Source organism: Pungitius pungitius, chromosome 6, assembly GCF_949316345.1.
Source record: "Pungitius pungitius chromosome 6, fPunPun2.1, whole genome shotgun sequence".
Lineage (NCBI taxonomy): Eukaryota > Metazoa > Chordata > Actinopteri > Perciformes > Gasterosteidae > Pungitius > Pungitius pungitius.
The window spans coordinates 6134139-6158054 of record NC_084905.1 but is presented as its reverse complement, the minus strand read 5'-3'; the positions used below and the strand labels follow the sequence as shown (position 1 = coordinate 6158054).

The 23916-nt window shown below is 42.7% G+C and overlaps 1 protein-coding gene across 1 annotated transcript; it reads left to right on the top strand.

Annotated features, from left to right (window-relative positions):
• The first annotated feature begins 822 nt into the window (after positions 1 to 822).
• On the top strand, positions 823 to 23556 carry edc4 (enhancer of mRNA decapping 4). Its single transcript, XM_037451674.2, has 30 exons — positions 823 to 1036; positions 3537 to 3696; positions 4685 to 4796; positions 4985 to 5084; positions 6285 to 6471; positions 6761 to 6908; positions 6998 to 7102; positions 7324 to 7436; positions 7551 to 7634; positions 7746 to 7841; positions 7940 to 8039; positions 10177 to 10357; positions 10877 to 10943; positions 11184 to 11263; positions 11497 to 11675; positions 12263 to 12342; positions 12568 to 12700; positions 12783 to 13075; positions 13234 to 13467; positions 14016 to 14117; positions 14360 to 14500; positions 15878 to 15914; positions 16031 to 16178; positions 16777 to 16932; positions 17388 to 17503; positions 17590 to 17755; positions 18602 to 18788; positions 19441 to 19660; positions 20355 to 20518; positions 21612 to 23556. Exons 1-30 carry the CDS (start codon positions 949 to 951, stop codon positions 21793 to 21795), a joined length of 4161 nt encoding a protein of 1386 aa, XP_037307571.2. The 5' UTR covers positions 823 to 948; the 3' UTR covers positions 21796 to 23556.
• Positions 23557 to 23916: the final 360 nt, after the last annotated feature.

Below are 23916 nucleotides of genomic sequence, written 5' to 3'. Positions count from 1 at the left end.
GCATGTATTTATTGAGGTCCATCAGGACTTAACTTTTTATTTTATTTTTAATCTAATTTTCTTTTCTTTTCATATTCAATTTTCAATTATAATTCTACATCCCCCACAGCCCATAGCCTTCTATTTTATACTGTAGAGTTTGTAAATTGAACATGGCACTTTTCTTGCATATGTTATTTGTCTTGTTGTCCATTGTCTTACTGTCCAATGTTACGCAACAACCACCGTGTAAAATTCCTTGTATGTCTAACGTATTTTGGCAATAAATATTCCTGATTCCGGGGTCTAGAGAACCTGAGGCTTCTATCAGATAGAGACAAAGGGCTAAATCTGATTGGATAAAAGCTCTCTTAAAAAACCAACTGCACTGGAAGTGTTATAGCATTGTATTTATTAAAAAATATATATTATAAAATAGCTATAACGTTTTGATTCTGTTTAGGGCTGCAGAGAAGGGTTAGCTGGCACTGGTGGTCCACCACTGGTACTAGGGCCCAGAGTCTAGTTTATGCAAAGTAAACACGCAAAGAAGCATGCACACTATTGGTGGAGCAACTGTAGATGTGTATGAAGTCTGTCTGATTCATGAATTGTTAATGTTGGCCTAAAATTTGCTGTTCTACTTAAAAAGTAAATGAAGTTGCATACAAGGAAGCTCAAGTATCATCAATGTCAAGTTGTTATAAATAATCAAAAACTCGGTGACATTATCCTAAAGTGTTCAATTTCCGACAAAATGCCCCGAAGGTGACATCATGCCTTTTTGTGAAACGTGACTTGTGGAGGTAGGAACCAATGTCCTGACGCTAACACTAGTCGGAACCTTTGGTGCGGACATGACGGAAGTTTAGACGGTTGCTCTGGGTGAACGAAAGGAACGTTGACAGCATCGAAAAATACATCATTCTATTCCCGCACATTAACCCAGTTTCCCCTTTCCCCTCACACATGGCGTCCAATTCTAACATAGATATTGAGGGTGCGACCCAGCATCTTCGCGACATCCTAAAGCTCGACCGTCCCGGGAACACCACCGGTAAGTTGGACCGGGAATGAAAAGCGCCTGCGCTAGTCTAGGCCGCAGAAGCTAATGGAGCGCTAGCCTAACGGCTAACGTTAGCTAAATTGGTACCAAGCTAACGGGAGTTGGTTTAGCGCGCTGCAGCACTGGAGTAAAGTTAGCTCAATAGCAGTTTCGCTTTATACTAAGGAAAAACACCATTTGTATAACAGCGAGTTCGCATCTGTATTTAGTGACTAACTTGACGGAGCGACACATGTGTTCACATTTGTCGTAATGACACAGCCGTAACTACATTGAGATGGTGTTGGGTATTTTTTATATGTAACGTTGGTAACTGAGCTAACGTTACGAGCTCTGCCTAGCTTTCGCCTCGGTCTATTTTTCTCGGCTAATAAGCAACGAATAAGTAACGTTACTTGGAACAGATGCTTGTGTAATCAAAACAGATCTCAACAAACACTGCAGGAATTTTCTTAATACTTCATAGCCGTAAAGTGAAGCAGATCTTAAGACCGAATCGTCTAACCAGAAGTGTTTAACTGCTATCAGGAATTAGCTCGAGCCTCCTCAACTGCGTAGACGGTCGGACACTTTAATATACTCCATTAGGCTTTGTTTAATGTTTCCGCAGAGTAAAGTCAAAGTCGTTTTGAATCTTGCACCTGTCAATAATGATCGAGCACTGTTGGGAAATCACTCACGTTACTGGTTCTAGCGAGGATGGAGAAAAAAAACACCGGTCCTCCAACGGGTAAACTCAATCGAGTAATAAGCTGTTGAATTAATATTGACGTTTTAATGTTTTTGGAAATATAATACATTCCCCCAGCTATCTAACGTAATAATGACTATAGTACCAGTCAAGAGTTTGGAAACACTTTCTCAATGAACATAATGAGTAAATGTGTCCAAACTTTCCAAAAGAAATTGGAAGAAAATGAATTGTGTGTGTGTCTACATACACACACGTATATGTGTGTGTGTGTGTGTGTGTGTGTGTGTGTGTGTGTGTGTGTGTGTGTGTGTGATGTTAATGAAATTGCATATATAACACACACACACACACACACACATATAACACACACACACACACACACACACACACACACACAATCTCATTAAGGCTGTCAATAGATTAAAACAGATTAACTAAATTATCTCATATTTTTAAATTCATGAATCGCTATAAAGAGTTAGTTTTTCTAAAGATGAATTTTTATATGTTAATGAGTAATCATTTTAGAATTAGTATTTTAATAACTGTTGTATAAATGTATTTTTTTTAAAACACAAAACCACCCACAATTTCTAATTCTACTGAGTGGAACATAGCGACTCTGCCTGCTGTCCTCGTCTTGGACGTTTTCCAAAACCACTGTCCTCTAGGGACACAGTGTTGGTCCTCTGCAGTGTAGATGTTGAGATGGAAGTAGCATAGCAACTACCAACATGTTCCGGGCAATATCGGTTCCGCCGCTCGTCCCCCTTCTACTTGGCAGTTCCACTGTATGTCCTCCCTCTGTTTGTTTTACTTCCAATGCAAAAAGCTCTCCATCTTCAGCTACCGTCTGTCTCTGCGATCTAACTGACGGCAGCACTCAGGGGTCAGGGCTCGACGCATATCAAAAGTAGACAAAGTCTTGCAATATTTTATTGCATTAATCTCTGCCACAATAAACGCATAGATTGTTGATTTTAGCATAGAATAACCTGTTAATTTTGAGAGTCCTAATATGTATATGTGTGTGGTAATGTTGTTCTGGTCGACATTTCAGTCTTAGCTTAACCAAAATGCAAGTTTAAACCTGCGGTGACAGAATTGATATTTGCCCGGCTCCTGAACCTATTTTTATTTTACATGACGAGGATCCTTTGCTGTGCGTAAAATAATTCAGCCTCCAACGGCTCTTACTTGATGACAGAAGAGAGTTTGCACAGCTGGCATTTTGATTAGTGGTTGCAGGCACACCGCACAGGTGTAATTGATAATGTTAATCATGGCTGTGTGTGACTGAGGGGTCCCTATAAGTGATGGCTGGGAGCCGTGCGTTGGAACTGGTAAATGTCGACTAATGTAAGGTTTATAGTTCAGTGTTTGGCTTTCCTTTTGACATTTCAAAATGTGTGGGGAAACACGGCTGCTGTCTGCTTGGTGTGATTAGCAGCTTGCTGACACCACTCTGCTTTCTTGATAGAATATAATAATTGGTTAAAATAATTTAATTATCAAGCTTTCTATAGCTGAACAAATAAGTTTCAGTATTTATCAACCAATAATTAAATCTATAGTCAAAATGTGAATTGTAATGGTTGAAAGCTGATTTCTTTTACCCATTTTTGAAATTTCAAAGTTGTATGATTCCGTTTGGTGCTGGGAGCTTTGTCAAATAATGCAGTAATAAACTTCCAGAATAATCAGCATCTCTTTGTAGGCTTTCTGAATTTGATTTTTTTATTGTATATCTTTGTAGTTTCTCCCTCCCTTAAACCTGCATTTAATGTTTTTCCTCAGATGCATCAAGTGATATTCTGAGAATGCCAACTTTAAATGGAGAGCTGAATGGGTTATTGGGAGCAGCAGGCCTTCTGGGAGGAACTGATCGGTCATCCATGTCGGACTCTACCAGACCCATCTCCACAGACCTGTGCAGCACTCAGGAGTGTCAGATAATGTATGTCTGTTACTCATTAAGCGTCAACACAGTGCAGTCTCTCCTCTATTTGAATTTGATGATTTAAAAGAAAGAAACATTTCTTAAACATCTAATTAGAGCTGCAACTAACGATTATTTTAATAATCGATTCATCTGTCGATTATTTGTTCGATTAATCGATGAATCGGATAAAAAAATAAAAAATGTAAAAACATTAATTTCCAACCCTTTATTGAAAAATAGAACTGACTGTGCACTTTCTAAATATGTTTTGCACTAACAGATTGCTCCTTGAACATCCCTAAGTAAACAAATAAAATGGACTAACACAAAAAACATACACACATTGCATGATGTATACTTTACAGCCGCCAAATTAAATATATTAGGCACAAAAAAATGAATCATCCCCGTGGTGCTCCCGTGCCAGGCCATGTCGCTTTTGCATATCTTACAATCAGACATGTCAACCCTCCCGAATTTCAAAGCCCCTCCCGAAAATATCCCGGACCGACCTTTCTCCTGATTTCCACCCGGACATCAATATTGCTGCACCACCCGTCACCGGGCGCGCTGTTTCAGACCGAACAATAATAAAGGTTACACCTTGAAGTCGAGCGCGGCGATTAGAACGTAAAACTACTGGCGCTGCAAAGAAAACCGCAGCACCCCCCCCCCCCCCGTTGCCCGCTAGGACCCGCACCCCCCATTTCAGTGTGAAATATTTAGGTCGCATTGGCTTCTCTTCCTCCGCATGTTTCAGAACAGTAGTACGGGTCTCTCCGATGTTCTGCTGCGCGAGCGCTCAACTTTTTTTTTCTCAGCTCTGCGCGGCGCGCGCAACTTTCTTTTAATACTCAAAGATAATAGTCGCGCGACACAACGAATCGATAATGAAATTCGTTGCCAACGCTTTTAATAATCGATTCTAATCGATTTCATCGATTCGTTGTTGCAGCCCTACATCTAATGTAGTCAATATTGAGTGTGCATCCTGCAATTTCAGCTGCCTTTCTGGTGATGATGGCTCCACCTGTACCCCTATCACCTCCAACAATGTGGAGATAGTGGCGAGTCAGGATACCAGCATCAATAGCAAGGCTCGTGGCAGCAACAAGGTGAGAAGCCGAATCATCAGCACCGAACTAGTACAGTCCATTGAGCGTCGAAGGCAGCAAGACAGAACTGGAAACCCACAAATAACCATGTTCGACGGTCAAGGAATGAAAAGGAAATAACAATTTTTGGCTTTGATTAACGCAAGTAACAATTACCTTTTTTAAGAGTTTTTATTTTTCTCATGCAGGTGAAGATCCAACCTGTTGCTAAGTATGACTGGGAACACAAGTATTATTATGGCAGACTGATAGCCGTCTCCAACTCTTTCCTGGCCTATGCCATCCGAGGTGAGTCTTTGCTTGTTATTTCTATCTTCAAATGACACAAACCTCAAAAAAGCTCTTGATTTTTAAAAGTGAGAAATGCTTCCACGTTTTCTTGAAACCTTAAACTATTTTAATTAAAACACGAACAAATAAATCCAAACAGTGTGTAAAGACTACTGCTGCTTGGCATACTGATAGTAGAAAGGTATGACAAAAAGTAAAAAAAACTGCCTGCTATGCTGGCTTCTCTGTATCAGCAGAACTCCTCTCAAAATAATACATAAATAAAATAGTGGCTGTCCAAATGTACTAATGAAAGGTGTATTAAACTATTGCTTCTGAATCTGTGGATTTGGTTTTTACATAATCTACTAGAGCTTGTGTTGAAGTATTCTTCTGTCCAGACTCATCAACTTGAAATGGACATAAAAGTAAAATCATTATGTTCATAAACAGCACGTTGACACAATACAGCGCTTTCTACTGTTACGTTGGTGTGGGAGCAGCTTTTCCCCTCACTGACTTCCCACAATGGTTCATTTGAATTCATCACCATATGTGGGTTTTTGTGTTAGAAACCCCTCACCTTCTACCTTGCTGCAGTAGCAGTGCCTAAACACTTGTTTGTGCGTTGGCAGTAGCTCCCTTTTACATAACTATAAACATGAGGTATTTTATAAAGCTGTTAAATGGTACACCTGGGTAGGAGGCATCAGATTACTGCATGTAATGCAGACTTCTTGTTTTGATTCATTTTCTTTTTTGATTACTTTTCCCAACGTCCATTATGGCAGTGATCGATTCTATGGGTATGGAGATATTTAGCTATGTGTGCTATTTAAGTACCGCGTTTTGATATTGTGACAACTAATGAGGATTACATTTTCTTTTGCACTTGTGGAGGGATCTAACAACAAGAATAGAGCAAAGCTGAATGCTCACATCATTGAAAGAAGCAAATACCACAAACACTGACCTTGTTACTCTGGATAACACCCACCTCCCCATCTACAGTTTTCATACAAACCAGCTCCATGTGTGCTGAGCATTATCGGGGGCCGGTGTTCTAGTTTAAGATTTTCTCCCAATATTATCTCGTCCTTCAGCTTTTGACAGAATGTTGATGCATGACCAAGTATGTGTATGTATTTGCATAAACCAAAGGGCTGTGATACCCCAGGTTCCAATCTTGTTCATTGAAAGCCACATCTGTTCCCCCAGGAGCCAACAACCACGCGATGATTCGAGTCCTGAGTGTGACTTTTGCAGAGCGCTCTTTGCTGAAGGGCTTCACTGGAGCTGTTACAGATTTGGCCTTTGCCCACCTTGACTCCTCGCTGTTGGGCTGCGTAGATGAGGCAGGCAACCTCATGGTCTGGCAGCTCACCTGCACTGGAAGCAAGATATTGTATCCTTACATGTGGGACAGATTCAAAGGGAGTGTGTAGGAGGATGTGAAGGCCTATGTGTGTCTCCAGGTTGGTGGTGTTTGTGGTGGTAGCTGCAGCTAATGCTTGGCTTGTTATTTCATCTCGTTTTTCGTGTGTACTTTTTAAGTTCAAATAGTCACTGGCAGCAGGCCAAACTTCATGGTGATTTAAACCAAACCTGTGTGACATGGCCACCTGCTTTGGCAGTGATTGCTGAAGATATAAATGGTCTTTTGCCTCATCTTCCTTAACCCAACGTCCCTCCAGTGATCAGATTGTGGTTCATATCCGACGACCGGAGGACTCTCCGCTGAACTCCCACCGTCGCCTCATCTGGTGCCCGTTCATCCAGGATGACAACGATGACAACCAGGAGGACATCAGCCAGACCCTAGCCCTTCTCCACGAAGACTTGGTATGACGGTTTTTGCCGCCAAAATGCATCAGGCGTAGAGAAAACCAGAACTTTTGCCCCCTTAATTCACCCCCACTCTCCTTCCGTAGGCTGAGGTGTGGGACCTGGAGGTGTTGAGAGCCAACCACAGTAGTTGGCCCGTGGATGACACAGACGTGAAAGAAGGTCTCATCATAGTCAAGGGACATACCCAGGTAGGAGACAGGGTAGAACTAATGGAACCATTTCTACAAACTTTGAAGAGTACCTATGAAGTGAAGTATTTATTCAATAGTAATATATATATATTGTCTGCCTATGTTGGCGCTATTTTCATTAGCAAAGAAATTGCAGTGTAGTAAAATAGAGGTACAAAGTGTTTTTCCTCCGTTCCAGCACTGATACGGAGTGTGTTGTTTTGTGTCTGCCCCTCCAGAGAGTCAGTGAGGGGGCTCTGTCTCCGGATGGAACGGTGTTGGCCACAGCCAGCCACGATGGGTACATCAAGTTCTGGCAGATATACATCGAAGGGGTACAGGACAAGCCAAGGTAGACCATTACCTTTACACGTGAACATGATCTTGTCTTTTTTCTGCCTCACCTGCTCTGTGCTTGTGGTTTGTCACCCCATCTTTTCGTCTTTCTTTCCTCCCCGTTGTCCAGGTGTCTTCATGAATTGCGGCCCCATGGAGGACGTCCCCTTTCCTGCCTTCTGTTCTGCGACAACCACAAAAGACAGGATCCTGAGTCAGTACCCACCGGGCGCACACTCCGCTTCCTGTGAAAAATGTGATGGACATTTATTGATCTGATGCTTGGTTTCTATTTACGTTCTCTTTTCTCCTCTTTTTTTTGTAGCGTTCCTTTCTGGCGGTTCCTTATAACTGGAGCGGATCAGAACCAGGAGTTGAAATTGTGGTGTACTGTTTCCTGGACCTGCTTACAGACCATCAGGTTTTTGGTTTAATCATTCCTGCTATCTGCTGCTCATCCCATTTATTAACATTGCTGTTTAAAGTTACTAATGGTGCTGTTTTTATTTCATCTTCTAGGTTTTCACCAGATTTGTTCAACTCCTCAGTTCTACCGAGTCTGAAGGCCAGTCTGGACCTCGCTTCTGAGTACCTCATCCTTACTGACGTACAGAGGAAGGTCAGCATAATGTTTTCAGCTGTGTGCTTTGGTTGATGTTCATGAATAATCATGATGAACTCCTTAATGGCCACATTTGAAGCCTTTTTCTTAAACTTCATGAACATGAAAGTACTCAAACATTAGAGACCCAGAAATACCTATTTTTGTATTTTTTATTGGTTTCGGGGGAGACGCAGAATACATTTGGTGTAAAGCCTCATCCTCACCATCTGAAAGAAGAGAACCTAAAAATGAATGCTAAAAATAGTTGTTTTAGTCACAACTCTAAAACTCAACTAAAATAACTCACTAATGCATTGAGATACCCTACTTAGGTTAGGTTGTAATTATTTAATTTTGTGCAAAAGTGCTTCAAACACGATGGGAGTCTATGAAGACCATTCTCTGGACCACGTATTCAGTAGTTGCAGCAATTTCTGGGTTAAAACCTTTTGGGTTCTAAAATAAGTGCTACATTTAATAAAGTTTCTCACCATTTTTTAAGAATCAATAAAAATTAACATTATTTTAAGACATTAAAGACTACCATAGATAAATCCTTTTAGTACCTAAAACTTACATTACCATGAGAATTCTATTTTTTTGCAGATTGGACTTCTGTTGTGGAAACTGCAAAAAAAAAGTATTATCAAAGCCGTATGTCCCTCAGTTAGCCCCATGTCTTTTAGTTAAGCTATTCATAAGGTTGTGATTATTTTGTAACAACAGGTAACTTTATTGGTTTCACTATAAAATGAATGCATTCATACATTGGACTCTCAGCTTTCCAAACATACCTACTTAAGTCTTTGCAATAGCAAGACTGGTTAGGTTTATGCGTGGGATTAGTATAAAGTGGGTCTTTTTGCATAAGGGAAAATTGTGTGGGTTTACCCATTTTGGTAATGTGGTCAAAAGACCCAGGAGAAAATTGCCATGCAAGTATCTCTCTTATCTTATTCCATCCAATTCCAGAAAAGGATACCTATACCTGTGGATTCATATTAGGACTAAGTTTGCTACAGCTTCTTAGTAGATCCTTCTGGTCTCAGTGGGTTAAAGCCTGATTAAATAAAACCTTTGCCTATGCAACATCTGAGCAAGCTGGGTGGAGTTAATATTATTTCAAGAGACACTCATTTTCTAAACTGGGGTTAGTCTGTACGCTTCAACGATGCATTATTTTAATAATAAAAAGAATAAAGTGATGTTGCACGTCACATTACACAGCTGGACAGGGTCTACAATAATATATAAGCCATATTTACATTCTCCAAACACAACTCAAGTCAGCCGGTTCCAGAGATATTAAGCAGACCTCTCTCCGTCAAAGCCCTCAGCAGCACATCAGCTAAAGAACAGGAATCCAGAAAGAATCCTAAATATTTGTAAAAATTCACATATAATAGCAGTTAGCCATGAAAAGTTTGTTTCTGGTTAAAAAAACAATGTAATATGAGACGTCAACTCCTGTGTTACAGTCTAATCGCTTCAAGGGTCTTTTTTTGGTTCGGGGAAAAGTGAACAGCGTTGTGTGTCTCCAGCGCGCTCTGACATGACAGTGTTCTGCTGATTCTGGTGGGCTAACAGTGCTATCGATCTCATTCTGATGAGCTCAGCTCAATTGTAAAGGTTGTAACGATAGCAATGAACTGTCAAACATGCACAAAAAGCCCTGCGCAATTTTATGTGCACTTTCTTTTTGAGTAATTTATGGTTTAATTTCAAAAGTAAATTCTCTACACTGATGTATTGAACCATAATAGTGATATTAAATTTAAATAAATAGTTTTGTACATGAGAATATGCAATCACCACAGTTGGGCACAAAATTATCCAAAAACCCAAATTCTAGAGATCTCGCATGAACTTTCTCTACTAACACCAACCCTAAAAATGTTCCCTTCACTTAATCAACATTAACCCTTGAAGGGAGAATGTTAACATGTGTTATGATCTGGTAAATTTTTAGTTATAACAGCATAAATCCAAAGGGATCACCCTGAAAGTGCTTTTTATTTGAGGTAGAACTCAAACTTTATAATTTGCTCAGCATGCCATCTTAATTTACTCTGAACCTGCATACTGACATTTACACATCTAGACGAAAGTGTTCCCTTTATTATGACACTGGAGATATACTCTCTCTCGCCAGGTTCTGTATGTGATGGAGCTCCGGCAGGACCTGGAGAAAGGAAAGGCCAGTTTTACAGCAGTGTCGGAGTTCCTGCTGACCCACCCTGTGCTCAGCTTTGGGGTCCAGGACGTCTCACACTGCCGACTGCGACACACCGAGGTTCTCCCCGCGGAAGAGGAGAGCGAGAGTATGACAACAGGTGACGAGGCAAATGCACACACGTGCATCAGAAGAAGCAAAAAATATTTTCTGGCCCCTATATTTTTCAATTGTTCCTGCTACATTCTCATTGGCTGGTGAGCCAATGATATCCGTTTTGTGCGTCATGGTGTCTCTGTCGTCAGTGACGATGATGATGCCATATCACACAGTCATTTCAGGGTGGGTGGAGGGGGGGGGACTTTTTTCATTCACTGTGTGAAGTAACTGCAGAACAAGGAGCTAGCCAACACATTTGTACTCACATTGACCAAATTCAACTTGCTGTTTATTTCCTGTATCTCTGCCAACCAAATGCTTACACAACATAGTTGTACTTCAAGCAAAGATACACACTTGCATCGCTAACAGAACTGTACACCACTAGTTGTGAAATAAATGCAATGAAGCATGGAAAGAGTGTGACATCTCGTGTCCATGTCATCAACAGCACCTTTAAATGTGTTGCACTATTGATCCTAAATTAGGTGTGTGGGTGTGTGTTTTTTTTCTTTTCCAGAGGGCACGCAAGGACTAACAGAGTCTAAGTCTGGGATCCAGATTAAACTCTACTGTGTCCACACCAAGTAAGTGTCTTCCTGCAGTTTGATGTCTGTGTTTGCGGGTTGGCTTGAGTTTTTGTTATCGTCTCCAAGAAAGAATTTGATCCAAGATGGTCAAACCCAAAGCTTTTTATTTTTAACAGTCTGGTTAAGGGATCCTCACTGTTTTAAATGTCCTAAGTAGTTTTTTGTGGTCTGGGACAGCAGTTATGCAAAGGGCCCTAGACTAGATAAGATCCTAATTGAGTGTGTCTGTTTTTTTAGGAGTCTGCAGGATGTCCAGATCTGGTTTCAGCCCAGCTCTCCAGTTTTCCTGCCCAATTCTGATACTCAGGATGGTTTTGGTAAGTCACGGTCCAAAAATTGTGAAACGCAACGAACACGGTCAAATCCCTGGGAATGATGGATCTCTGTTCACCAAGGTGTCTTACTGCGAAAATGATGTTGTGTCAACTCGAGCTGACCATTGAATTAGCAATAAGCAGTGGAGCAAATCTCCCTGAATCGCCCCACCACTCCTTTTGCTTCCTTTGTACCTCAAATACATCCTCAGAAAGGACCTACTTTTTGTGTCCAGCAGGCTTTTCAGACAATCTCACTGACCACAGCTCGGACAAGGAATCGGGCAACGGCTCCCAGACTGACCTAAGAAAGATCCCGTCACTTCCTGCTCCAACTGACTTCCTGTCAACCTCGGGGGCCAGCAGTGGCACCAAGCTGATGACTCCGGATGCCTTCATGACACCAAGCACTTCGGTACAATCTCTCTTGATCCTTGGTCCACTGCTTCCCTCCAGGATTCATTAACGAGCTGTTTTGGTTGCTGTAGTGAAACTCCAGCATCAACCAGTTTACAAAATGGTCAAAAAACACTTCAACAAAAGAACATGCTTCAACCTATTTGTTGTGTGTCGCCTAGCAACAGCTTTCCCCATGAACTACTGTACTCCTGCATATTGTGCCGCTACTCACAAACACAAGGCCATAAACCTGTTTATCAAGTCTTTTCAAACTGAACTCCATCTTTGGCTAACCCAAACATGATGTGAGATGCAGGGAGATGCAGCACGTAGCAAGTAGAACATTTGTAATATTAATATTATCTGTGTGTGTGGATATAAATTAATGTTAGCAGCTTTTTAAATGTGGCGGTCAAGAGAATTTGGTTGAGATGTGACGATTCCCATTCTTCTCCATGTCGCCCGTGTTAAGTTCAGTTTGTCAAAAAATAATGCAGGACGTAAATTCATCAGTGTTGTTTTTTTTTTACAAATGATTAGTGGTTTTCAGCAACATTTAATCATAATTGCATCTTATTAATTACTTTATTTGTCCCGTTCCAGGTACCAGCATCCCCTGGCAGCAGCGCCAGCAGTTTGACCGTTGTGACAGCGATCAACAGCAACTCTGACTTAACTAACAGGTGAGCTAAGATTGATACTGACCGTTTTAAATTTAGAAAATAGTAATAAAGTAAACATCAATTTCATCTACATCCTCATAGCAGCTGAGTGGGAAATTGGCTTGTATGGGCTCTTATGTGGATATCTTTATTGCTCAATTCATTCCACAGACTGTAAATATCCAATAGAATAACGTACATAATCTCCTGCTCTTAATGAACATTGACGTCTGTGTCACTGTGCAGAGCTATGGATGAAGTCAGTCAGAGTCCAAACAGAGCAGAGAACAGCAGCAGCAGCAGCAGCAGCCTGACCCTCTCCAGCAGCAGCCCAAGAGCTGTTTCTGCAGTGCTTTTGCCTGGACTTGAGAACCTACAGGTAGGACACACTCTCCTTGATACTCGGAATATGGAAGCTTTTTTTTTCTTCTCATCGTCACACTCCTCATCTACATCCTCAGGCATTAGCATCCCCCAGCGGTCCTCTGGCACTGGATAGCCCTCAGGTTGTGGACTCCCCCCTCCTACCCCCTCTGGCTTCTCCGACCAGAGCCCGCTCCCCCGACGTCATCTCCTCGGCCTCCACCGCCATGTCCCAGGACATGCCGGAGATCGCATCGCAGACCCTTCAGCTTCAGCGCGGCCATTTGTCCGGTTTGGAGCCGGTACCACTCTCCTCTCTCCAGGCGGACAGCATGGCTTCCGCTGCATCGGCCCTGCACCTTCTCACTTCCCCGCGCTCAGCTAACAACGGGTATGGTGACTACGAGCAATAGTGACTGAAAGAAGATTTGTATCTGTTGGCAACCCTCCATTTTAACAAGCATGCATTAAAAAAAAGTTCATCTGGGATTAAAAGCATACAGACAAATCTTGCAAAATCTTCACTATGGGCCTAATTTTCTGTCTCAGCCTGTTGCCCCCCGAACTCGGGGGTGCAGATGGTCCGGTGGGCGGCGCAGGAGGAGATTCTGAGGCCAGACTCAGCCACACCCCATCCCTGCTGGAGAATGCCTTATTGCAGGAAAACCCCGGTGTCGGTGGAGGCTCTTCAGAGGGCAATGTCAGCCACACATCGTGGCCGGCTGCGCCCGACATCACCAGGGAAACCAGGAACAGTCTCCGGGACAACGGCCTCGGAGAATAGTAAGAGTTAGAACATGCAAATACATTACACACACAAATTTAATACGATACATAACTACTTGTATAGGTCATTTATTTTAAGTTTAAACATATTTAACAACATATCACTTACACAAAAATAAGTAAATTAACTAATGGCCAGACCTTGGTCAGTCTCTCCCTCTCGCCATCGCGCTCTCTGCGCATAGCGGTTTAAAAAATAAACAAGTGCTTATCAAGAGTTTTGTGCAAGCAATTTAAGGTCACGATTCTTCATTCAGTGATTGAAACAAACATTATTAACCTTGATTGAAGTTTTACAGTATAGAACTGACATTGAACGCTCCGAGCAAGCTGTGCTCTGGTAAACAGGTGTGTGTGTGTGTGTGTGTGTGTGATACATTTGAATATTACCACTCAAATAAATATTCAAATTTTGAATACTCTTTAGTTGGAAAAAAATATTATGAACAAAGGGATGACAAGGCATTAACAAAATGACACAACACGACCATTTTCTATCATGTCTGTTGAAATTAACTAAGCAAAAAGTGTCCACTGTTTTGTAGCTCGAGAGAGGAGTCGAAGGACAGACGGCTGAGCTCACCTTACCATCGGCGCTCCTATCACCTCACACAGAATGACAGTCAGGACGCCTGCGGGGAGCAGAGGTAACGCCGACTAAAGCACACAGTCTTTGTTTCTGCAGAAAACCGTGTCAAACTAGAAGGAATTAATCACAAAATGGGGAACTTAACAAATTCAGTGCTTTAATTCCAGGCCCAGTAATGATTGATTGGATGGATTTTCTTCCCCCCAGGATGACCTCAAAATGCGTGGTTTATTCTCTGCTGCATTGATTGACGGCAGCTGTCTCACTAGTTGGGTCCGTATGTTTCTATGTTTGACCCAGTGACCCGAACGACGAGGGGTCCGGCCTCGTGTCCTCAGGAAATTGTGGCTCTCGTTCCTCTCACCGACTACCGGTTAAGGACTGGAAGACCTCACCACGCGCCTCGCCCAAAGGGAAGAGGAAGACCAAGAAAGATGATGGGTAAGTCAATGTTAGCTGGTGAAGCAATCGCTATGATACCAGTGCTTCAGTGTGTGACGTCGGGTTGAAAAAGTGTTTTTGGTTTCAGCTACAAATTGATTTAAAATGAGTGAAACCTTCAGTTGAGTAAATCTTATACTGTGAATTCCTCAGAATCCCTAACGGCCAAATAAATGGGATGCCAGCACCACTAGCAACAGTTTTCCTGTCTAGAATCACAACTGTCTTTTAAGCTTATTTTAACGAGTGATCCCGGCTGTGTGTACACTAGAGCTGCAACTAACGATTATTTTAATAATCGATTCATCTGTCGATTATTTGTTCGTTTAATCGATGAATCGGATAAAAAAATAAAAAATGTAAAAACATTAATTTCCAACCCTTTATTGAAAAATAGAACTGACTGTGCACTTTCTAAATATGTTTTGCACTAACAGATTGCTCCTTGAACATCCCTAAGTAAGCAAATAAAATGGACTAACACAAAAAACATACACACATTGCATGATGTATACTTTACAGCCGCCAAATTAAATATATTAAGCACAAAATCATGAATCATCCCCGTGGTGCTCCCGTGCCAGGCCATGTCGCTTTTGCATATCTTACAATCAGACATGTCAACCCTCCCGAATTTCAAAGCCCCTCCCGAAAATATCCCGGACCGACCTTTCTCCTGATTTCCACCCGGACATCAATATTGCTGCACCACCCGTCACTGGGCGCACTGTTTCAGACCGAACAATAATAAAGGTTACACCTTGAAGTCGAGCGCGGCGATTAGAACGTAAAACTACTGGCGCTGCAAAGAAAACCGCAGCCCCCCCCCACCCCCCCGTTGCCCGCTAGGACCCGCACCCCCCATTTCAGTGTGAAATATTTAGATCGCATTGGCTTCTCTTCCTCCGCATGTTTCAGAACAGTAGTACGGGTCTCTCCGATGTTCTGCTGCGCGAGCGCTCAACTTTTTTTTTCTCAGCTCTGCGCGGCGCGCGCAACTTTCTTTTAATACTCAAAGATAATAGTCGCGCGACACAACGAATCGATAATGAAATTCGTTGCCAACGCTTTTAATAATCGATTCTAATCGATTTCATCGATTCGTTGTTGCAGCCCTAGTGTACACCAGGAGATTCTCAAGAAAACACTCAATCGTAAAAGTTTGTTGACTGACAGAGTGAAGTGATTAGTCACACTCAAATTACCATGAGACTGTAGTGCCGTTTTACTTCCACTGCTCTTCACGAAAAATAACTGGCAAAATAAACGAAGACATCCCACAAAGACACAAGACACGCGTGTTTGTAGCACCAGACTACAGTTGACAGGATACACTCACTATTGATAAAAGTTTATTTCATTCTTTTTCCTTCTCAGGGAATTGTCTCAGTCCAGGCAAATGGACTCTGGTCAGGTAAGGTTATCGTGAACATAACAGAACTGCAACAATTATAACAAACTGATGATTAAGCGTAATTTATGTGTTTCAGCAGCACTTTGTCTGAAAAAGATCTGCTCTTCACTCCATAGATGAATGCCGAAGTGCAGGACGAGCTGCTGATGCTCTTGCGTAGCCAGCAGAGGGAGCTGACTGACCTGCGTGGGCAGATTGAAGCCATGCAGAGCACCATCATGGCCCAAGTAGAGCACGTCCTCACCAACCACCAGGAGCAGGAGCGTATCCTTCTGGCTTTTTCTCGGCTCAAAACCTCGTTGTCGTGGCTTAGTGACTGACGCCACTACGACAAGATGCATTTGAGTTCCCCAAAACACCCATAGGCACTAGCAAACATGCATTTAGTGCAAACAATCCGAGGCCTGGATGGATATTTGAAACCCATGGTTACATGGTAACTTGAAAATACATACCCAATCATTATATAATGCATACTACAGTGTAATGTTATACCATGGTGGACAATATGTCTTCTTTGCGCATCAATAAATTAAATCATATCCAGTACTAATTTACGGCAGTATTTACGGAGTATTTCAGTGTGAAGAGTACATTATATATGTGAGCTCACCCCTTTTACTACATTAATTAAATTTCCATTAACATCACTCCCTCATTTCACTTTTTTCTCCATTCAACATTTAAACCGTAAACCTTGCAGTCTGCCATTGTACAGTTCACAATGCATTATGGGACATTTGAGTATGTCCAGTAAAGTACTTTGTGGACATCCAAGCATTTCTTCCAGATATAAATCCCACACGTTGTGATGATTCGCCCTCTGCATATCATTGCGAGCCTTGACCTCTCGTGACCTCAGAGCGGAGACTAGAGCGGGTTCTGGCAGAGAGACAGAATGACCAGCAGCAGCTTCAGGAGCAGCTCAGCCAGCAGCTCAGCAGCACCCTCAGCTCGGTGCTAACCAACCGGATGGACAAAGTGCTCCGGGAGGAAATGAAGAAGACGGTCCCACAAAGTGAGCACACGCACATTAACAGCAGGCCAACATGCAGCATGTGTCCAAAGTACTTTAAAACGTGTTCCATTTCTCAATCACACTTGAAGGTGCCTAGTAATCTTTTATGTTTGGTAAGTTATAGAACCAAAAGATGTGTATCATCTTTACAAACCTTTTTAGGAATTTGCTTTGGTTTTTATCTGTTTTGGGCATTTTGCAGCAGAGCAGATTTTGAACAGCTGCACTTATGGATGCAGCGATTCTTCCGCTGAACATTGTTATTTGACTGCCTTTGCTTTGACTGCCATCGGCCCTCTGGCAAATGAGATGACGTTTGCCTTGCGCCGTGTGGGATCAGGGATCCCATCGGTGGTAATCGATATATGACAAATGACATCACATTAGGGCATAATCCAGTGAATCCAATCTACTTGGGGTGCTCTGGTTTATAATCCGTCCCTTCTCTTCTCCAGGCATCTCTAAGAGTCTGGAGCCTGTGACAGGGCAGCTGAGCAACACCATCGCTGCCAAGCTGACCGCTGTGGAGATCACACTGAAGGACAATGTCAGCAAGGTGGTCAAGTCCAAGGCAAGTGGCTGGCCGCTGCCCCCCCCACCCCACGCACACACACTCTTCCCCCCTGCCCATCTCACCGTAAATGCTTGTTGTTTCAGAACACAACAGATGCGATTGGTCGAGCAGCGGCCGAAGCGATGCAGGGTCCCATCCAGGCGGCCTACAAAGACGCCTTCCAGAGCATCGTGCTGCCAGTATTTGAGAGAGGCTGCCAGTCCATGTTCCAGCAAATCAATGACAGCTTTAAACAAGGCACACAAGAATGTAAGGCAGTCTTATCAAGCATCGACATGTTGTTTTGTCAGCAAGTAAATGCTGAAATATATTTCTGTCTCCCATGGCAACACAAGATCAAATAAACATTCCATTCAGTATCTGGATGTCCAGACACGAGAAGCTGTTCTGGTAACTCAACAAGGCCAATGTTCTATTTGAGGCTTTTATTGCAAATCTTTGTACACATTATAACATCCTTGGTTATTTAAAAAGGGGAGACACACACTTCCCCTGCAGTAAATAGGGAGGCCACAGTACACTTTGAGCGTGTGCGCCCTTGTGAGCTTGTTCCAATTTAAATTTTAATCCCAGACCAAATTGTGGGTTTAGCCTTTTGTGTGTAAATAGTAACTTTTGTGAATGCTGTGTTAAGATCCGCACGGCCCCTAGCTACAGTGGTGTTATGTATATTGTGACGGGCAAAAAGGTCACAAGTGTAATATTTATCAACACATCACGCATTGCTTCCCATAAGTCGGCGTATTCCTGAGTGGACGTAGAATCCAACTCTGTATTTTGAGGAAAACATGACATGAATCGGAGCAGGACATGGACTACTTTCTGGAAAAACTAATTTCTGATTAATAATAATAGTTAAAAGAGAAACCTACAAATCTGTTTCATGAAAATAGGATTAAATATCCTCATTGTTAGTTTGCATTCTGAGCTGCATGCTGAAAACCCAATGGACCTTTTCTAGCTTGTCACTGTGTTTTCTGGTTGAAGTTCCACTGAAATGACTTTTTTTCCCACACTGCTCTGGGGTTTTCAGTGTGAGGTATATTGGGCTTGTGATATGGTGACTGATTTTTCTTTTAACTTTCATCTCCGTAGACATCCAGCAGCTCGAGAGCCACATGAAGAACAAAAAGCAGAGAGAGCAGGAGACACGAGACCCCGTTATCAGCCAGCTCCAGCAGACCATCGAGACTTTCCAGAGCTCCACCGATCAGCTGGCCAATAACATCACGGCTAATGTGCGGGCCGAGGTCCAGCACCAGATCCAGATGATGGTGGGAAAGTACGTGTCCTGTGGAGACCACACCGTCGGCTGCTTAAGATTAAAAGTTTTTTTTAGTTGAATTTTTTTCTTCACATTTTAGTGACAGCCACATTTACACATCGCCATAAATATGGTCCTGCTGCTGTTAACTTTCATTCCGCGCAGCGATTGATCCAATAGCATTGATTAACATTCCAAGCGGATATTTTGAATATCAGATGTGCATATCAGCAGCTGCCTCTGCAATAAAGCCCTGGCCTTACTCACTGCCTATTGAGCAGGTGCATAATGAGGCCGGAGAGTAGAAACAAGCCAGGCTTAATCCTCAGGCTAATGTAAGAACATAAATTCAATCAAGTCTCCTGTTCCCTCTGCAATTAATTCCGGGGCCTCTAGAGTTCATAGATGTGTCGGAGGGAAGGGGGTGGGGGGGCTGAGCAGGGACAAAGTAGTTGGTGGTCTAAAACTGATATCTTGAAAAGTAATAGCTTCAATGTTGTGTGCTTCAATTTAATCAAAGGTTATGGCAACAGAGGTAACGCCCACAAAGTGTTTGAATGGGGTTTCCTCGACTTGGCCTGCCCGCTACAGTGCATTAAAGTGGTTAAAAACCCTGAGGACGGGGCCCTTTCTCACATTCTGCCCCTCCTGCGGTTTGTCTCTTCTGCAGTTTGCAGGAGTCTATTCTGAGCCATGTGCAGCGAATCGTCAAAGGCGAGGTGAGCATGGCGATGAAGGAGCAGCAGGCGGTGGTCACCTCCAGCATTATGCAGGCGATGAGGTCAGCGGCCGGCACTCCCGTCCCCACAGCGCACCTCGACTACCAGACACAGCAGGCCAACATTCTGCAGCTCCTCCAGCAGGGCCAGCTGAACCAGGCTTTCCAGCAGGTAACACACACGTACAGATGTAACCAGCTGTATTGCTGTTGAATGTGCATGCTCTGTTGTTGAGCTATACCTATAAGGCCCGTAAAGCCAATGGAGGGCAACTACTAGTGTCCCACTTGCAGGCACCAGTAATGCATTAAGTGCTGCAGACGCATCTCATGAGATTTGTGTTTATACAAAGTGGCGTGTCGGCGCTACAGGGACGGTGAATGGAAACCCATCCTAGCACAAATTAACCAATGTGGCGGATTGAAAAAACATCCTTTTTCTTTTTTCAGTTCTCGAGATGCTTTTTAGCATTATATTTTGATATCTCTTTGCGGGGTAAAGAATTTGTTTTTTAATCCACATCACTAGTTCAAAATGCTTAATTAATGTGTTTGGGATGCATGCGAAGACGCCGTAGCAGACTGAATCCTAAACTGGAGTATGTCCAATCAAGCCATGTCTTTCATATTCTAATGTCCCATGGACATTCGTATTGACACTTGAAAACAACGCTCATAGTTTAAATAGAATCCTTTTCATGCTCAGCAGATTGTATTTAATCACATTTTGACATTTCTCTGTGGACGGCTTTAGAAGCAACATACAACCATCAAGTTGCTTCTGGCCGAAAGCTGTCTCCCTTTTTAAGTCGTTGTAGTGATTCTTTAGAAAAAAGTCATCAAGCTTTTAATTCCATCCCCTCCAGGCTCTGTCGGCCACAGATCTCAACCTGGTCCTGTACGTGTGCGAGACCATTGACTCCCAGCAGGTGTTTGGGCAGCACCCGTGTCCTCTCAGCCAGCCCGTGCTGCTGTCGCTCATCCAGCAGCTCTCCTCCAACCTCACCACCCGCTCTGAGCTCAAAATCAGGTGAGGTTATTCACTATTAATTTGGGCACGGTACATTCATCTTGTTTGATACGTCGTTATTCCACAGTAAATGTTCAGTTTGTCATTTGTGGATTTGTTTGTGTATTGATATCAGGCAATATTGATGTTAGGAAGCGGAAGGCTTCCTACACAGAAAAGTAATTGAGTGATTGGTTGAATTAGTTCAGGGAGTTACAATGGAAAGGGTTGGACAACATCATGGAAAGACCATACGCAGATAAAAAAAACATCTGCTTGAAAGGACTTAATTAGGAGTTAATGATCATCTGCTGTAACTATAGCGTATCACTATACAATCTCTCAGTATTTCACCCCACACCTCTGTAGTTGGATGTAAGACCTGTTTAAAAAATTGACCTACACAAGCTTATGTCTCCCCAAAAAGATTTCCTCTTGAGGCAATAGCAGTGAGCATGTCACACGAGCTGGATCCCCGCTGGCTCTATTGCATTATTACTCGACTGATGACCCGTCACACGGCTCCATGGCCGTCGCCCCCATGACATTTTGGTCATTACCTTACTTGGATGACTTGCGCTGATTGGAGTCAGCCAGGGTTGCTTTTGAATCAAATGAAATGTGTCCTTTAGTAGGCACGGATTGCTAATTAGTATGACCAAGTTTCCTGTTAAGCCAGATCCAGCGGTGGACCCAATGTGATATTTGCACTGCCTTGGCGATCAACCTATTGGGCACCTGTGGCCTTCACACATCACAATTGAAATATTTCCATATGTTTGGTTTAATAATTGGCCATTGATTTATTCCTATCACGTGAAATCAGTTTCTCTGCCTTGTTCTCTTTCTGAAATGAGAATATGGGCTTTTATTTAAGTTCAAAATAATTAGGTTAAAGATAAAAAAGTATGCTACAAATAGATGTTGGGTTTGTATATTCATTCAGGCTACTGGGTAGAGTGCATTGTAGCTGTTGTTTTTTTTCTTTGTCGGTTGCATCTCAGTAGACCAGTACTAGTATTCTTGACTTTAGATGTTCCCTCTTGCACTTACCTAAAGTAAACAATGTGGACCCAAATGTCTCTTCTGTCCTCATCGTCTGTCCCCGTTTCAGCTACCTGGAGGACGCCGTGATGAATCTGGACCACGGCGACCCGCTGACCCGGGACCACATGTCCTCTGTGCTGGCCCAGGTCAGGCCGAAGCTATTTACCTTCCTGCAGCAGGACCCCCACAGCCCGCTCAGCAAGAGGGCGCGCCGCCTGATGATGATGCTGCAGGGCCTCGTCAGCCACTAGTGCAGCACAGCCGTCCCCTCTATTGATAACGGATCACACAAGCCCGTTTTTTTGTTTTGTAGTTGAATGTGCACAACATTTTCAGCGCCCCCCCCCCCCCTCCCCCCCCGCCTGTCAGAGTGGTTTCTCCATACCCAGACCGGTTGTTAGGTGGAGGTATATTGGAAGACCCAGTTTGCTTGGTTCAAGAATAAAAAAAATCCTTTTTTCTGAACATAACTGCAAGACAATAATGCTCAGGGCAAGCCCTAAGTCCACTGCAGATTCTTCAAGACCTTCGTTACCACCGCCCCACCAAGAGGTGTCCTGGTTGTAGTCTCTTTTTTTACACCCATGTCCATGCATCACGTCAGGCTTGGAAACTAATTTTTTCTCTTTCATGTTTTTTTTCTACATGACTGACCAGCATCCTCTTTAGACACATCTTGGAATTCGGTTGCTGCCGGATCATTATGTCCCCCTTTTTTTTTTTTTTTGACATCCCTGCTCCTCCCGGCAACCAGTATGTAACACTCAAAAGACATTTGATGTTGGCGGCATATTTCCTTTCAGTTATTTCTTAATAGGTTGGAGACGTCAACCTTGCCAGCCCGAATGCGTCTCTGCTCTGAAGAGGATCAACAAGCCGCATTGTTGTTGATTGAATTCGTTGCTGCGTTGTTACCCAGGGTGGGAAGCGCGTCTCCTGCACTCTCCATCTGGCCTTGTTTTTTTGCAAATCCTTCTAACGAGAGGTCTCCAATGAATACAAATAAGATTAAAGGATGAGAAATAACTTCTTTTTTTTTTTTAAATAGAACAAATATTTGCGAAGGTGCTCCCGGCTGAAAAGAATTCCCCTTTAACAGTCTGAAATGTTTGGAGCTCGGCATCGGGTTCAGCACGCCGTCCATGTGTACATCTGTCATGTAAATTGATCAGACCTATCTTTTTTTCTTCTTTGCCCTCTCCCTTTTTATATAAACATTTAGCATTCGTAAGACCTGTACACTTGCTTCAATAGTTGTCAAACTAGTTATAATACATAAAACACTTCCTAAACAAAATGTTGCCGATAATGTTCTTTTTATCAGGTTATTCCAAATGTTTGTAAACTTAATGTGCAGTTCCTCCTTTAGACTCTAGGAGGCAGCACTTAGTTGGACTGCGGATGTGCAGTCTTGTTATTTTAGGTTTTAGGATGCATTCCTACTCTTCCAGTATCTGTTTTACCAAACGTTCTGTTTCTGTACTGAAAGCGTAGGGTCATTTGTGTTCGGCCCGTCCCCCCCCTGCAGGGCGGCCGCACTGTTTTGTTGATTGTAAAAATAAAGTTCTGTTGGTTTCACCTGCGTGTTTAGATTTCTGTTGATTTTGAATTTGTCTAACAAAGTGCCTTATTGTATTCTTCATGTTTGATCCCATTTGGGCCTTTAGACAAGTTGCGACGTTAAAGCATTAACTCATGGCGGTTCCCTCTTCCCTCTGTCTTTAAAACGTTCACGATCCAAACACCAAATATTCAACCCCCGATACGTTTGATTTTGGACGGACATTTAAATGATCATGCCACAGGGAGAGAGATACTGTTCAGACTACTAGCACCTCCACTTCTTGGTTTTCTGTCCTCCGAGTCGAGGGGACTGAGCTGTGTAGGAGAAACGAGGCAAGAGAGTATGCTCCTTTTTTTCCACCTCCTTTCATTCTACTTGGATGCTTATGTTGTATATTTTACATTTAATTTTACCCTAAGCATTTTGGAATAAAAAAAATACTTGTTTACTTAATTGTGTCATTATTGATCCTGTAAGTGCAGATAACTGTTGTCACCTAAGGTTCAAGTGAGCTGCTTCCTGCAGTGGCTTCGCTGTGCAAAGTATGTTCTCTTTAAGTTTTTACATTTAATGCTACTCAATACTTGCACTGGACTGCATTGCAGTTCATATGCAGCTCTCAACAGATTCTATAGTTTTCTGGCCTCTTTGTACTGATTTATTTTCTGTCCACCTGAACAGTGGACTCTCTTGTGTGGAGTGAGCGAGTGACCTTTGACCTCTGTCTTTCCTTGACTCATCTGCAGCAAACTGCATAATGTTTTGCATGATGTTCTCACAGACCCAAACTAAAAACATTAAAAGTTTA

Coding starts and splice junctions, on each gene's coding strand:
- edc4 (XM_037451674.2), top strand. CDS start 949: ATGGCGTCCAATTCTAACATAGATATTGAGGGTGCGACCCAGCATCTT. Junction 7,103..7,323: donor TAGTCAAGGGACATACCCAG/GTAGGAGACAGG, acceptor CTGCCCCTCCAG/AGAGTCAGTGAGGGGGCTCT. Junction 17,756..18,601: donor TAAACAAGGCACACAAGAAT/GTAAGGCAGTCT, acceptor TCATCTCCGTAG/ACATCCAGCAGCTCGAGAGC.